The sequence below is a fragment of the Balaenoptera acutorostrata genome, chromosome 2 (genome assembly GCF_949987535.1).
Source record: "Balaenoptera acutorostrata chromosome 2, mBalAcu1.1, whole genome shotgun sequence".
Lineage (NCBI taxonomy): Eukaryota > Metazoa > Chordata > Mammalia > Artiodactyla > Balaenopteridae > Balaenoptera > Balaenoptera acutorostrata.
Window position 1 is genome coordinate 126,505,362 of NC_080065.1, and position 16,814 is coordinate 126,522,175.

At 43.8% G+C, this 16,814-nt stretch overlaps 2 protein-coding genes across 5 annotated transcripts in view; both read left to right on the top strand.

The window, feature by feature from the left end:
- Positions 1-3,426: 3,426 nt before the first annotated feature.
- The window catches only part of LOC103012669 (protocadherin gamma-C4), a 167,725-nt gene continuing 154,337 nt past the window's right edge, over positions 3,427-16,814 (top strand). Inside the window, exons 1-2 of one of the 4 annotated variants that reach the window (XM_057541586.1) lie at positions 3,427-6,200; positions 8,724-9,039. In XM_057541586.1, coding sequence (XP_057397569.1) covers positions 3,780-6,200; positions 8,724-8,738 — 2,436 coding nt within the window. In that variant the 5' untranslated portion in view covers positions 3,427-3,779 and the 3' untranslated portion in view covers positions 8,739-9,039. Of the gene's footprint in view, positions 6,201-8,723; positions 11,476-16,814 lie in introns of those variants that run through there. The other 3 variants (XM_057541578.1, XM_057541585.1, XM_028161838.2) reach the window with 3 other exon arrangements.
- Positions 14,351-16,789, top strand: LOC114235401 (protocadherin gamma-B1-like). The gene is given in 3 exon segments (XM_028161850.2): positions 14,351-14,789; positions 14,792-16,044; positions 16,046-16,789. Coding segments are annotated over 3 exon segments (2,436 nt in total).

The following is a 16,814-nucleotide window of genomic DNA, read 5'->3' on the forward strand; positions in this document are numbered from 1 at the left end:
TAGTTAAAAAGGGGGAAAGTCACATAAAAACATTACCTACCAGTTCCCATGGTCATAACTTGTTGCAAGCTAAAGACCAAGGGAATGAAGTGGACACAGATGCTGGCTTCAGAAAATGAACACTAAATCTCTCAGACTTGAGCTGTGATATTCAGAATACCACTGCTGCATACCATTAAAGTGCCATTAAAATACCTAGTTATGGCCTGGGACCTGGAGAATTCTGGAACTTACTTTTGCTAATGAGAATTTTCTGCCAACAAATTATTATTTTTTAGGTAATCTTTATTTTCTCTGATGGCTTTTAAAAAATTCTCTCATTCTTGCTGTATGTCTAAGTGTGGATTTTTATTTTTATTTTCTGTTTGGTACCAAGAGTATACTCTCAATGCCATAAGTTGTTACAATTTAAAATTTTCTCAACTTTTTTAATTTAAAACTTTGCTTCTGTGTATATATAAATGACCTTTTAACCTATTGAAACACCAAGATTGCCAAGTTGGTTGATTTTTTAAATCCATCTATTCTGCTGACAAGATACATGCTTAAAATAAAATTATACTGAAATACTGAAGATAAAGATGTCGATAGATACGCACACACACCCTACACACAAGAAAGCAGTCATGTCAATATTAATATAACACCAAAGTAGTGTTTAAGGCAACAACATTAGTGGTGATTTTTTTAATGAACTGATCATACTTATAAAAAGAACAGACAACCAAAAGGATATAAAAATCATGAGCTCCTATCACCAAACAATATAGCTTTGAAAATAATACAGATTATTTTCAAATCTGAAATTTGAAAGAGATTTTAACACAGTTCCATAAGAAATAATACATCACACAGGCAGAAACTTACTAAGCACACAGCATATTTGAATAACAGAATCTATAAGCTTGATCTGACAGATTTGTTGGGTATTTGTATACACAACAAATATAGAATAGCCAATTTTTACATGAACATATGGAAAATCGACAACAATTTACTACATAGTCATCACAAAAAAGGTAGAGCAAATTTCAAAGTACAAATAATATACATGCCTTATGTAGTTAAATCACAAAGTGGCTGGTGAGGAAAATAAGGAGGGATTAGTAAAAGGGTACAAACCTTCACCTGTAAGAGGAATAAGGCCTTAGGACCTAATGTATAGCGTGAGGCTACAGTTGACAACACTGTATTGTATAATAGAAATTTGCTAAGAGTAGAACCTAATGCTCTCACACACACACAAAAAGGTAAATATGTGAGGCGATGGATGTGTTAATTAGCTCAGTAGAGGAATCCTTTCACAATGTGTACATATATCAAATCATCATGTTGTACACTTTAAATATCTTACAATTTTATTTGTCAATTATACCTCAATAAAGCTGGAAAAATCACAAAGCAAACATTTTAAAATAGTAAAAGGAAACAGAAAAGTTTGGACATTTAAATCTACATCCCTGAATTACTCTTGGATTTAAAAAATCACAATGAAATAAAAACTACAAAAATTAAAATATTAATTATTAAAAATTGTGGAATGCAGAGAAAAGAATATTTAGGGGTAAATCTATAGACAACTGTAAGAATTTCAAAAAGCAAATGATTTAAAACAAGTGAATTTAGCTTGCCACTCAAGAAACAAAGCAAGAAAGATATAATATTAGCATAAATTTAAATAAAATAATAGGAAAAGTAACAAAGGGTATAAATTATTGAAATGCAAACAAGGAAGAATTATGATGATGAAGCAATAGAAGGCGACACCAGTGGGGAGAAAATGAAACTTCTGTCAAGTCCAGTACTGGGACTAATATCGGCTTGTCAGATGGCATGATTAAAATTCGTTTTAGAGATCTTAAAAGAAAACCCCAAATTCTGATTATAGACAATGACCTGGAAAAGAGAAAGGGAAGGAAAAGCAAGTAAGACTAGGAGAAAATAAAACAGCTTAATACGAAGCAAGAAGCATGAGTGGGAAATAATATACAGAGTAAAACCAGATGTTGTCAAAGACAAACAGAAATCTTTAGAGAACTACAATAAGGGATGTCGAGCAGTTATTTAATGAGACTCAAAAGTATCAAAACAATGTTGAAGAAAAAGTTTTAAAAAACAAACTAGAGGCTCTACTAGAAAACATGGTGAGTTAATATCAATTGTTTCCAATAAATATTTCATCAGTGTTCTCAGAGGAATGGGTTAAAAATGAAAAAAGTTCAATGGGGAAGAAGCCAAAAGGCATAAAGACTGAAATGAGAACAGAAGTGTGCAATCTCGCTCAAGAATGTTGATTCAAAATTGTATCTACTATATATGTAACATTTATAGCTTATGACTAAAAGGGGTTTATTACTTAGGGATGCAAGAATATTTCAATATAAGAAAATCTAATAATATAAAACTCCATATTAGGAGATTGAAAATAAAAAGCCATATGTTCATTTCAATAGAGGCATAATAAAGGTCTTGAGAACATTCAACACATGATTAAAATCTTTTAGCAAACTGGAAATTTAAGGAAACATCCTTAACCTGATAAAGAGTATCTATCAAAAACTTATAGAACTACCCAAAGCAATCTACAGATTCAGTGCAATCCCTATCAAAATCCCAATACCTTTTTTTGTATAAATAGAAAAAAATCCATCCTAAAATTCATATGGAGTGTCAGGGGACCTCAAGTAGCCCTAACAATCTTGAAAAGAACAAAGAACAAACCACCTTCAGTTTCCTTAATGTTCATGCTGCCTCTCACCTCCAAGAATTTGTACTAAGGTTCTAGAACACTATTCCAGCCTCTTTCTTGATCCAGTCATCCGCTTTAGGATCCAGCTTCAATCTTGTCCTGGAAAAGTCTTTCCTGACCCCCAAATCTAGGCTGGATACCCTTCCTATATATTCTCCCATTGCCCAGGGTTTCCAACCATCATAGCAGTTACCATACTCTATTAAAATACTCTGTTTACTTTACCATGTCCTCCCTTATCCTGTAAGCTTCCTGAGAACAGGGACTGTGTTCATCAGGTGCACCATTTCTATCTCCAGCATCAATCAGGCAAAGTGTCAGGCCTTAATTGGGTAGTCACCCAATTAAATGTCCGAAAATTCAATAATTTAAATACAGGTTTTGGGGGAAAAATACAGGTTTTGAAGTTCAATACTAAGCCATTAAGCACAGAAATTTAAAATATATAACATTAGAATATAATGTAACTAATGTTTTTAGATTAATCTTATTGTCTCTGAATATAAAATAAGTGGTTGAAGATGTTTGGCATAAGGGCAGAGGCTGCCTTGATTAATGCCTCCAGCGTTCAATGATACTTTCCTTGCAACTACTATCAAGGTCACATTCATTCACACCATTCTTATTCATTCTGAAAAAAAGACTCCTGACTTGAGAGAGCTACTTCTAAGGTATCTTAGAACTGTAAGATTCTTCAAAACAACTTGAAAGTCACAGGGGCAACAAATAATAACTTGGGTTTACCTGAAAGAGTGCAGAAATTACTTAGGCCTCTGGGCGTCGCTGTTGACCACCTAAGAAGTAAGCCTGTGAGACATCCACTCCAACATTACGGCTCGCATAACACAAAGGGCTGGGCGTTTGGCCCGCAAGCTTCGGGAAGGCAAAAAAATTAAGTCCAGCAGCCCACTACTCTCCACAGTTACCTGGGTCCCGTGAATGCTGGTCATCTCAGACCCTGAGGAATAAAGATTGGAATCCCGCCCTGGATGCTGGAAGTTGCCTGGGAGAAAAGACTGCAGCTCAAGAAATGGCGGCTCTGCTAAAGTTGCCAAACCGCGGAAGGCTTGCCCTGCTGTGCCTTCTTTTGGCGACCCTGTGGGAGGCTGGAGCTGGGCAGATGCGCTATTCTGTGCCAGAAGAGATCGAAAAGGGCTCATTCGTGGGTAACATCGCTAAGGACTTGGGGCTGGAGCCCCGGGAGCTGGCGGAGCGCGGAGTCCGCATCGTCTCCAGAGGTAGGACGCAGCTCTTTGCTCTGAACCCGCGAAGCGGCAGCTTGGTCACCGCGGGCAGGATAGACCGGGAGGAGCTCTGCGCTCAGAGCGCACGGTGTCTGCTGAGTTTCAACATACTCCGGGAAGATAAATTGAGTATTTATTCAGTAGAGGTGGAAATAACAGATATTAACGATAATGCCCCTCGCTTTGTAGTAGAGGAACTGGAGCTAAAAATCAGTGAATTGACTATGCCAGGATTCCGGATCCCTCTGAAGAGCTCGCATGATGCAGACGTCGGGGAGAACACCCTCCAAAGGTACGAACTTAATTCAAATGACCACTTCTCCCTGGACGTGCGAAGCGGAAAAGATGGGAATAAGTATCCGGAGCTGGTGCTGGAACGCGCCCTTGACCGTGAGGAAGAGGCCGTTCACCATCTCGTTCTTGTGGCTTTGGACGGGGGCGACCCTGTCAGATCTGGCACCTCCCGCATCCGCGTGATGGTCCTGGATGCGAACGACAACGCGCCTGTTTTTACACAGCCCGAGTACCTTGTAAATGTTCCAGAGAATACTCCCGTAGGCACCCGGATACTCACAGTGACCGCCACTGACGCAGATGAGGGATACAATGCTCAAGTGGCATATTTTCTGGAGAAAAATCCTGAAGAAACCTCAGAGGTATTTGAGCTCAAGTCATCATCTGGAGAACTAACGATCACAAAAAGCCTAGATTATGAGGATGCCAAATTCCATGAAATTGATATTGAAGCTCAGGACGGTCCAGGCCTTCTGACCAGAACGAAGGTCATTGTCACTGTTCTCGACATAAATGACAATCCCCCAGAATTTTACATGACATCTGCTACCAGCTCGGTTCCTGAAGACTCTCCTCCAGGAACCATAATTGCACTTTTCAATGTACATGACAGAGACTCTGGACAGAATGCATTTGTCACATGTTCACTCCCGGAGAACCTTCCTTTCAAATTAGAAAGGTCAGTGGACAATTACCACCGACTGGTTACAACCAGAGTCCTTGACAGGGAACAGTTTTCCTTATACAACATCACTGTGATCGCTAAAGACGGAGGGAACCCATCTCTGTCCACAGATGCTCACATTTTGCTTCAGGTGGCAGACATCAATGACAACCCTCCCACCTTTCCCCACACATCCTACTCTGCCTACATTCCAGAAAACAACCCCAGAGGTGCCTCCATCTTTTCCATGATGGCCCATGACCCCGACAGTGATGACAACGCCCATGTAACCTATAATTTGGCTGAGGACATCATTCAGGGGGCACCTCTGTCCTCCTACATCTCCATCAACTCTGACACTGGCATCCTCTATGCACTGCATTCCTTTGACTATGAGCAGTTTCATGAACTGCAGTTGTGGGTGACAGCACAGGATGGCGGGAACCCACCACTCAGAAGCAACGTGTCTCTGAGCATATTCGTGCTGGACCAGAATGACAACGTGCCAGAAATCCTGTACCCCGCCCTCCCTACCGACAGTTCCACGGGTGTAGAGCTGGCACCCCGCTCTGCAGAGCCCGGATACCTGGTGACCAAGGTGGTGGCTGTGGACAGAGACTCAGGCCAGAACGCCTGGCTGTCCTACCGCCTGCTCAAGGCCAGCGAGCCGGGACTCTTCGCGGTGGGGCTGCACACGGGCGAGGTGCGCACAGCGCGGGCCCTGCTGGACAGAGACGCGCTCAAGCAGAGCCTGGTGGTGGCGGTCCAGGACCACGGCCAGCCCCCTCTTTCGGCCATGGTCACGCTCACCGTGGCAGTGGCGGACAGCATCCCCGAGGCCCTGGCCGACTTGGGCAGCATCAGGACCTCTGCCAACCCCCACGACTCAGGTCTCACACTCTACCTGGTGGTGGCGGTGGCCGCGGTGTCCTGCGTCTTCCTCGCCTTTGTCATTGTGCTTCTGGCGCTCAGACTGTGGCGCTGGCATAAGTCGCGTCTGCTCCAGGCTTCAGGAGGCAGGTTAGCGGGTGTGCCCGCCTCCCACTTTGAGGGCGTGGACGGGGTGCGGGCTTTCCTGCAGACCTATTCCCACGAGGTCTCGCTCACCGCTGACTCGCGGGGGAGTCACGTGATCTTCCCGCAGCCCAACTACGCGGACACGCTCGTCAGCCAGGAGAGCTGTGAGAAAAAGGATTTTCTTTCAGAACCTCAACTTATACCTGAAAACAAAGAAGAAACATTTTCTCAGGTAAACTCTCTTCGCAATATACCTGTGAGCTACTTTGCTAAAAGAAATAAATTTACCTAATTACTTAGCTGTCTCCACAGTTTACCATACCTTTTCTATTTCCCATATTTCTTTGCGGATATATTCAATTTTTAGGAAATTAGTCCTGGTGAATTATTTCTTAGTAGTTCTAAGTGTTCACACAGTGTAAACAGGAAGAGGAGCTAGAATCATTGTGTCATGAGTATAAATCAGGAATTAGTAAGTGAAGGTGATATTTAGGTTATCAAAAGAGCGCTGCCTTAGGAACTGGCATGTCTGGTTTCTCATACTTCTTTCTCATCCCTGAGGAAACCATCTCATCCACCTGGATCAACAATTCTTTCTTAGAAATATAAATGTTGACTTTTATGTTTCCCCAGATGCCTCCCTCCTTTAAAATTTAAGGCTTTTATGTTTATTTATATTTGTTTATGAATAATGAAATACTTTAGTTAGTTGTTTTCTTCTCACTCAGTCTTAATATTTTTCCTTCAGTTTGGCAGTGAGATTCTTCATTTTTCTTGATTTGCATGATCTTCCCTATTAAAAGGTGCCAATTTAGAAATATATATGCTTCACCGTGTTTCAGGAGGGTATGTCATGGAATCTCTGTTTAGTTAAAAATCTCATTAGCAAAAAAAAAAAAATCTCATTAGCCTCTAAAGTAGCTCTTTGTTCCTTTAAGGAGTGATTGAGTTATCATTTGCTCTATAATACATGGTTTGTATAATAGTGAAGATGTTTCTGTTCCGTGTTACTTTTTAAAAAAAATTTATTTGTTTATTTATTTATTTATTTATTTATTTATTTATTTTTGGCTACGTTGGGTCTTTGTTGCTGCACATGGGCTTTCTCTAGTTGCGGTGAGCAGGGGCTACTCTTCATTGTGGTGCGTGGGCTTCTCATTGTGGTGGCTTCTCTTGTTGCAGAGCACGGGCTGTAGGTGCATGGGCTTCAGTAGTTGTGGCTCATGGGCTTCAGTACTTGTGGCTCGCGGGCTCTAGAGCACAGGCTCAGTAGTTGTGGTGCAAGGGCTTAGTTGCTCCGTGGCATGTGGAATCTTTCCAGACCAGGGCTCAAACCGTGTCCCCTGCATGGGCAGACGTATGGCAGGGATATCCCCCCCCCATTACTTTTATTTTTTCTCATATGTGCAAACCACATTGCCTTTTTATCTTTAAAAATAATATATATCCTCAAGGGATTCAGAGACCATATCAAATTATTGCCCCTAAAGATTCTCCTTTTACATTTCTCTTCTCAAAGTTTCCTACTCACAGCAGCTGTTAAAAATGTTTCCAATTCCTCAACCAACATAAGTCCCCCTTACAACCAAGTTTTCCTTCCCCATTCCTCTTCCCATGTTGGCTTTTAGTATGTTAGTTATATATTTAATAACAAAGAACAAAAAATATACTAATATTATATATAAATGGGATCATCTTTTATTTGGAAATAATCATGTACTAAGTCATGCATCTAATGGTATTGTCATTCTTTAAGGTGCTGTGATTCTTTATTGTTTAAAGGCATTGGAGGGAGAATTGATCTGAAACAATGCATTCCATTGTCTTACTACTGTTACATAATATTCTTTGAGATAAAGTTGGAACTCACTGTGGAATAATATGTCATAACATTTTGCAGGTAAATAAAGTATGAACTGAGGAAAATTGAATACAAAGTTCCTTTTCGTGCTTATAGTAACTCTTCCTGAACATAAATGCCTTATACATAGGTATATAATGCATCATGATTGAAGTGACAAATGAATTCCTATTTCTGTGCTTGGAGAGGAAAACAAATACAGGAAAAGAGTTTCTGGCATATAAAACAAAACTTTATCTCTACTAGTTTCAGCTTTTCAGTCCTTAAAAACATCTTCATACTCTAGATTTAGGCAAAGTGGACTACTTTCAGTACCCTGAAGTTCTGTGGTTTCTCTCTCACATCTAGGCATTCCCATGCTCTCCTCTCTCACATCCAGGCCTTATCCCTGATCCACTCCTCTCATGTTTCTTGGGGAAGCCTTTGCTAACCTCCAAGGCCAGGTTGGAGGCCCTCCCATTGCCCTTGGCTTCTCCCATTATGGTAGTTATCTCAATGCACTGTAATTCCTTGTTTGCTTTTATATCCTTATAACTCTGTGAAGGAAGTGGCTGTGTTCATATCGTTCACCTTAAATCCCCAGATTTTGTCGTACACTCAGTTATATGTGTGTTTAATGAATGGGTTAAATGGAAAATATTGAAACCAAGATGTCAGGCTATCAAGGACAAATTTCAAGAGGCATGCCCTATACATCTGGCTGATATTTCTGTGAGGTTCTTAAACTTTGTCTGAACATTTCAAAACAGTAACTTCAGCATGTTTGAAGCAATATTAGTGATCTTAAGATTAGCTCATGGCTTCCCAAGGAAGATAACTTGAAGTCACATCCTTTAACATATAGCGATTCAGTTATGTGAAATAAAAACTGATGCCATTACCTCTGATAAAAAGAATTTCAGGTGCTGAGAAACAGAAAGTCTGGCTCGGGTTTGTCTAAGAGGGTGCAGTAAACGGTTATGCCTCTGAGCGTCGCTGTTCACCACTCAAGGAGGAAAACGCCACTGAAGAGCTAATCCATTTCCTTGTTTCCAAAGAGCAAAGAACCAGCAAATCACACTTACAAGATCCGAGGCTGCTCCAAAGCTCACCCTTTCAGTCAGCCAGCTCTGTAACCTATAAGTTAGGCCCACGAAAGGGTTATTTCCTTGAGAAAATAAGACTGAAGTCCGTCGTGAGACATTGGTACCCAATTCAGAGAAAATAATTCACTGAAAAGGAAATGACCAATTACCTGAGATTCAGAAATGGCGGAGGACTGGCCCTGCTGTACGCGCTTCTGGGGACGCTGTGCAAGACCGGATGCGGGCAGATCCGCTATTCGGTGCCAGAGGAGCTGGAGAAAGGCTCCTTCGTGGGCAACATCGCCAAGGACCTGGGGCTGGAGCCCCAGGAGCTGGCGGAGCGGGGAGTCCGCATCGTCTCCAGAGGTAGGACGCAGCTCTTTGCTCTGAACCCGCGAAGCGGCAGTTTGGTCACCGCGGGCAGGATAGACCGGGAGGAGCTCTGCGCTCAGAGCGCGCGGTGTCTGGTGAGTTTTAACATCCTGGTTGAAGAAAAATTGAAAATTTTTGAAGTAGAAATAGAAATTAAAGACATTAATGACAATGCTCCTGATTTTCTAACAGAGGAATTGGAAATAAAAATTGGTGAACTAACGGTTCCTGGAACTCGATTTCCACTTAAGACTGCATTTGACCCAGATGCGGGCATGAACTCTCTGCTGAACTATCAGCTCAGCCCCAATGAATACTTCTCCCTGGCTGTGAAGAGTGTCTCTGATGGGGCCAAGTACCCAGAGCTGGTGCTGCAGCGGGCTCTTGACCGTGAGGAAAAGAAAGCTCACCAGCTTGTCCTAATTGCTTCTGATGGTGGCGACCCTGTTCTTTCTAGCAACTTGTGCATCCAAGTTATAGTGCTGGATGCAAATGATAATCCACCAGTATTTACTCAGCCTGAGTATCGAGTAAGTGTTCAGGAGAACTTGCCGGTAGGCACCTGGCTGCTCACGGTGAATGCCACTGACCCTGATGAGGGATTTAATGCTCAAGTATCCTATGTACTAGATAAAATGCCTGGGAAAATCGCTCAGATTTTTTATCTCAACTCAGTGACTGGGGATTTATCAATATCACAAAGCCTAGATTATGAGGATGCTACTTTCTATGAAATTAAAATTGAAGCACAAGATGGACTAGGTCTCCTTTCAAGAGCTAAGATTCTGGTCACAGTTCTGGATGTGAATGACAATGCCCCGGAAATTACGATTACTTCTCTCACAGGATCAGTCCCAGAAGAGGCTACTGCTGGAAGGGAAATTGCCCTTATCAACGTGCATGATCGGGATTCTGGGCAAAATGGGCAAGTCACAGTTTTTGTTCTGGGAAATATGCCATTTAATTTAGAAAAATCAATAAATCGATATTACCGCTTAGTGACAGCCAGATGCCTGGACCGTGAACAGGTGTCCGAATATAACATCACTCTGAGAGCTACAGATGGGGGAAGTCCGCCGCTATCCACAGACACACACATCACCCTGCATGTGGCGGACATCAATGACAACCCACCTGCTTTCACTCATGCCTCCTATTCTGCCTACATTCCTGAAAACAACCCCAGGGGAGCCTCCATCTTCTCTGTGACCGCCCAGGACCCTGACAGCATCCAGAACGCCCACATCACCTATGCACTGACTGAGGATGCCTTCCAGGGGGCGCCTCTCTCCACCTACATCTCCATAAACTCGGACACTGGAGTCCTGTATGCCTTGTGCTCCTTCGACTATGAGCAGGTTAGAAACCTGGAACTACTGGTGACAGCCAGTGACAGTGGGAACCCTCCACTCAGCAGCAACGTGTCTCTAAGCATATTCGTGCTGGACCAGAATGACAACGCACCTGAAATCCTATACCCCACCCTCCCCACCGATGGTTCCATGGGTGTGGAGCTGGCACCTCGTTCTGCAGAGCCTGGCCATGTTGTGACCAAGGTGGTGGCAGTGGACAGAGACTCGGGCCAGAACGCCTGGCTGTCCTACCGCCTGCTCAAGGCCAGCGAGCCGGGACTCTTCGCGGTGGGGCTGCACACGGGCGAGGTGCGCACAGCGCGGGCCCTGCTGGACAGAGACGCGCTCAAGCAGAGCCTGGTGGTGGCGGTCCAGGACCACGGCCAGCCCCCTCTCTCTGCCACAGTCACTCTCACAGTGGCAGTGGCTGACAGCATCCCAGACGTCCTGGCCGAACTGGGAAGCCTTAAGCCCTCAGCAGACCCTGACGACTCAGGCCTCACGCTGTACCTGGTGGTGGCGGTGGCCGCGGTCTCCTGCGTCTTCCTCGCCTTTGTGGTCGTGCTGCTGGCACTCAGACTGCGGTGCTGGCACAGATCGCATGTGCTGCAAGCTTCGGGAAGTGTACCAGTGGGCGTACCCGCCTCTCATTTTGTGGGCGTGGACGGAGTGCGGGCTTTCCTGCAGACCTATTCCCACGAGGTCTCGCTCACCGCGGACTCGCGGAAGAGTCACGTGATCTTCCCGCAGCCCAGCTACGCGGACACGCTCGTCAGCCAGGAGAGCTGTGAGAAAAGCGAGCCTCTCCTGATATCTCAAGATTTACTTGAAATGAAAGGAGATCCCAAGCAACTTCAGGTGAGCTTATTTCTGTCTTTGAACATTATAAAGAACAGTTATGCCAGTGTGATTATTATAAAGCTTTAACACACATTTATTTGAAAATAAAGCAATGTGGTCGTCATTGATTCTTTTGTTTAAATATATGTTCCTCTCTTCTTCTGGGATTGTGATGGGGCTGCACTTCCTGATCTGGTATGGCTGAGTGGGCCTAGTAAATAGTTCTGACCAATACATTGTAAATGGAAGTATGTGAATCTCTTCCCAAACGAAGTTCTAGTTGCCATTGTAAGAATTACCAGATTTCTAACTTACTCTTTGAAATTGTGACTGTGCCATCTATCTGGGTCCTTGAATAACTACAGTGACAGAAGAGCCCTGTGGTTAACTCAACATTGATCTGTATACCTGCAATAAGTAGACTTTTTTCATTTTAAATCACTGTGATGAAGTTTGTCACTCCAACCTACCTAATCTATCCTGATAAACAGGCATATATATATATATATATATATATATATATATATATATATATATATATCATATATATATAAACACATATATATATATAGTATTTTAGACTATAATAATATGATGCTTAACTCCTTCCAAGACAGACCAAACTCATTTCATCCTGATGACATAAAAATGATAGGGTAAAAAACACAGACGTTGGTCAAATTCTTTTACCTGGCATGGAGTCCCTACTTTGTATACTTAAAGTGTGTGTGTGTGTGTGTGTGTGTGTGTATCCATATGGATTTCGGCCTTTCCTCTGAAGGTGGGAAGCTCAATTGCCTAAACTGTTATGAGCCTTGGAGTGGCAGTTCTTGTCCTTTGGGAAGGATTTTAAAATGTAAGGAGATATGTCTTAACCTGTATGAGAGGTTTCCAGACCATCCACTTCAACAATGGAATAGGAGTCCTACAACTTTCTTGGGCTAGAAATTGTTGGCCCATTTTGAAATTTATGAAATTATTTTCACCCGTAAAATCGCACCAGAGAGTCATCCAAAATTAGGCCAAAATAGATTTCATTAGGTCTCAAACAAAGGAATACAGCTCTCCTTCAGTGTGTTAGGAAGAGGTACAGTCAAAAGTGTGAGACAAAAGGGTCTGAACAAAATAACTGAAAGCAGAAAAGTGTATATTCTCACTCAAACCTGCAAATGCATCACAGAAAAAAGGCACATTACCTTTGGAATATTTTTTAGGAAAAATCTTTACAATATTAATATACCTTTCCTTGTAATGAGAAAAAAAATTAAATGGCTAGGGTCAGGGGAACTTTATATGTTCAAAGAGAATTTTCTAAGAATTTCATATAAAACATAGCCTAGGTGGCTCAGTCGTTAAGAATCCGCCTGCCAATGCAGGGGACACGGGTTCGAGCCCTGGTCCGGGAAGATCCCACATGCCGCGGAGCAACTAAGCCTGGTGCCACGACTACTGAGCCTGCACTCTAGAGTCCGTGCTCTGCAATGAGAAGCCCACGCACCGCGGCGAAGAGTAGCCCACACTCTCCGCAACTAGAGAAAGCCCGCGCACAGCAATGAAGACCCAATGCATCCAAAAATAAATAAATAAATAAAATAAATTAAAAATAAAAAACAGCCTACATATACCCTGGGAAAATGCACAGAGTACAAAGGCATCTACTTGTATGGATTATAAGAAGTCTCAGACATCCCATTTTAACTAAAAAGGATTTTTAAAGGATAGGCAAGACTTCATTACATAAAAAGGGAGGAGGGTTTATAATAAAAGGAACAGAAAGTATAAAGGCATGAAGTAGGGAAAACAAGGGAAAGGATATCTTCAGAAAACAGATAATAATCTGTCTTGACTGGAATGTAAGAGGAGTATGGATTAGCACTGCAAAATAACAGAATAAATTGTTGAGTTTGTATTTAATTTGGTAGTGCATTTGAAATAAAGGTGTTTGTTTTAGTTACCCAAGACTGGTTCAAGAATTACAGGTAAGTTTCAAAATGGAGTGTCTAAGAACTCTCAATTCCTCTCCAAGATTTACCAGTGATCAAATCAAACTCATTACACTTATTAATGGTATAAATTTACTGGAGCTGAGAACTTGCATTAAGGAGTATTTGTGTATACAGTCATATAGTAAAGAAGCACTGATTTCAAAGAAATAAATAAGCTTACACAAGGTTCAGTTTTATAAAAACATGTGTGTGCTCAAATACTAGATTGGTCTCTTTAACAAAATATCAGGCTCCTCTGTACTTAATGGGAAGATTATCTATGTTTTAAAATGATGAGCAATTTATTAAAATAAGTCTAGGGCTTTGACTCACTCCTTTTTTTGCAAAGATTAGACCTTTTTATCCACTAGCAGTAACCTAATTGGTTACATCCATACTAGTCATGCCAGTGTTTATAAATACAGTGGAATCACTGAAGATATTTTTGCCCCCAAAACTGAAAAAAAAGCTGTATGCCTTATGAAAAATATTTAATGAAGAAAGAAGAATAAAATGATGGCAACACTTCAAAGATTATGAAAAGCTAGAAAATATCAGATTTAAAGGGAAAATTTGAATAGTTTGTTCTTTCCAACAAATAAAAAGACACGATATATAGGTTCAAGAGCTTACAGTTTGAGGAATAAATAGTTGGGCAATATACAGTTTTCTCAGACAACTTCCGGGTGCCACCGTTGACCAAAGGGAACATAAGGGTTCTCAGTTCTGCAGGAGTGTTTTCCTGCTTTGTCCTGTGCACATCAGAATGCAGAGGCACCTCCTGTGCAACCTCAAGCGCCTAACAAATAAGTCCTACCCTCAAATCACAAAAGTCCAGGGAGCTGTCACTGATTTTTTTAAACATCCCAGAGACATCTTGAAGAGCAGCTTCCCAAAGAGTTCAAGAAATGCTTAGCAGCTCCAGAAAAGCTGAAACAATGAGAAGTCAGGTACTGCTTCTCTTCCTGCTGTCTTTGTTGTGGAGGGCACTCTCCCAGGAGATCCAGTACTCGATTTCAGAGGAGCTGGCCAAGGGCTCGAGGGTGGGGAACCCAGCCAAGGATCTGAGGCTCAGTGTCCAGGAGTTGCCAGCTCGAAAACTGCGGATTAGTGCAGAGGAGTTTTTCAGTATGAGTGCAGACAATGGGGATTTGCTAGTGAGCAGTAGGATAGATCGAGAGAAGATTTGCGTGAGGAAATCTGAGTGTGCACTAGAATTTGAAACGGTCGCTGAAAACCCAATGACTATTTTCCATGTGAGTGTTGCAGTTCAAGATATTAACAACAATGCACCAAGTTTCATTGCAAAAGGCATTGACTTGGAAATCTGTGAGTCAGCCTTACCGGGGTAAAATTCCTTCTGGATTCTGCACAAGATGCAGATGTAGAAAGTAACTCACTGAAGATATATTCCATCAGCCACAATGAGCACTTCTCTCTGTCAACAAAGGAAAGTCCCAATGGAAGTAAATACCCAGAATTACTGCTGGAAAAATCTCTGGACAGAGAACAGCAGAGCTCCCACCACTTAATCCTGACTGCCATGGATGGTGGGGACCCTCCTCTAAGCAGCACTACCCAGATCCGGACACAGGTCACCAATGCCAACGATAATGCTCCGGTGTTCAGCCGGGACACTTACAGGGTTAGCCTCCAAGAAAATGTGCCCCGGGGAACCTCCGTGCTGTGGGTGATAGCTACTGACCAGGACGAGGGCATTAATGCAGAAATCACCTATGCTTTCCTCAGTGCCCCAACAAGTACCAGCCTTCTCTTCATTCTCTATCCAAATTCTGGTGACATCACAACCAATGGTACATTAGACTTTGAAGAGACAAGTAGGTATATGTTGAGTGTAGAAGCAAAGGGTGGAGGGGTACACAAAGCTCACTGTAATGTTCAAATTGGAATTGTTGATGAGAATGACAATGCTCCAGAGGAGACATTCATGTCCTTCTCTAGCCAGATTCTGGGGGGCTCAGACCTTGGAACCGTAATAGCCCTTATTAAAGTGCAAGACCAGGATTCTGGGCATAATGGTATGATGACATGCTATATTCAGGAAGGAGTTCCCTTCAAATTAGAATCCACCTCCAAGAATTATTACAAGCTAGTGATTGATGGTGCCCTAGACTGAGAGCAGAGGGCAGAGTACAATGTCACCATCACAGCCACCGACAAGGGCAAGACTCCCCTCTCCTCCAGTACAAGCGTCACCCTACACATCCGCGATGTCAACGACAACGCTCCAGTTTTCCACCAGGCCTCCTACGTGGCCCACGTGGCAGAAAACAACCCGCCCGGCGCCTCCATCGCCTAAGTTAGCGCTTCAGATCCAGACTTGGGGCCCAACGGCCACGTCTCCTACTCCATCGTGGCCAGCGGCCTGGAGCGTCCCACGCTGTCGTCCTACGTGTCCGTGAGCGCGCAGAGCAGCGTGGTGTTCGCGCAGCGCGCCTTCGACCACGAGCAGCTGCGCGCCTTCGAGCTGACGCTGCAGGCCCGCGACCACGGCTCGCCCGCGCTCAGCGCCAACGTGAGCCTGCGCGTGCTGGTGGGCGACCGCAACGACAACGCGCCCAGGGTGCTGTATCCGGCGCTGGGGTCCCGACGGCTCGGCGCTCTTCGACACGGTGCCGCGCACCGCGCAGCCCGGCTACCTGGTCACCAAGGTGGTGGCGGTGGACGCCAACTCTGGACACAACGCCTGGCTGTCCTACCACGTGCTGCAGGCCAGCGAGCCCGGACTCTTCAGCGTGGGACTGCTCACGGGCGAGGTGCGCACGGCGCGGGTCCTGGGCGACAGGGACGCGGCCCGCCAGCGCCTGCTGGTTGCTGTGCGCGATGGGGGACAGCCGCCCCTCTCGGCCACCGCCACGCTGCTCCTGGTTTTCGCGGACAGCCTGCAGGAGGCGCTGCCGGACCTCAGTGACCGCCCCGCACCCCCTGACCCCGAGGCTGAGCTGCAGTTTTACCTGGTGGTGGCCTTGGCCTTGATCTCGGTGCTCTTCCTCCTGGCAGTGATTCTGGCGGTCGCCCTGCACCTTCGACGCTCCTCCAGCCCCGCTGCCTGGAGCTGCTTTCAGCCTGGTCTGAGTTCCAAGTCTGGACCCGTGGTTCTCCCCAACTACAGTGAGGGAACATTGCCCTATTCCTACAATCTGTGTGTTGCCTCGCATTCAACAAAGACCAAATTTAATTTTCACAACGTCACCCCGGAAACAGCTACCCCTCCGGATCTCCTAGGTGAAGATCCTTTTATAGGTATATGTGCCAGTAATGAAGACCCCCAAATCGCTTATGATTCCTCTTTTTCCCATCACGTGAGTTTTTGCAGACTTACTTAAATTTTATTATTGTATTTTATTCTCG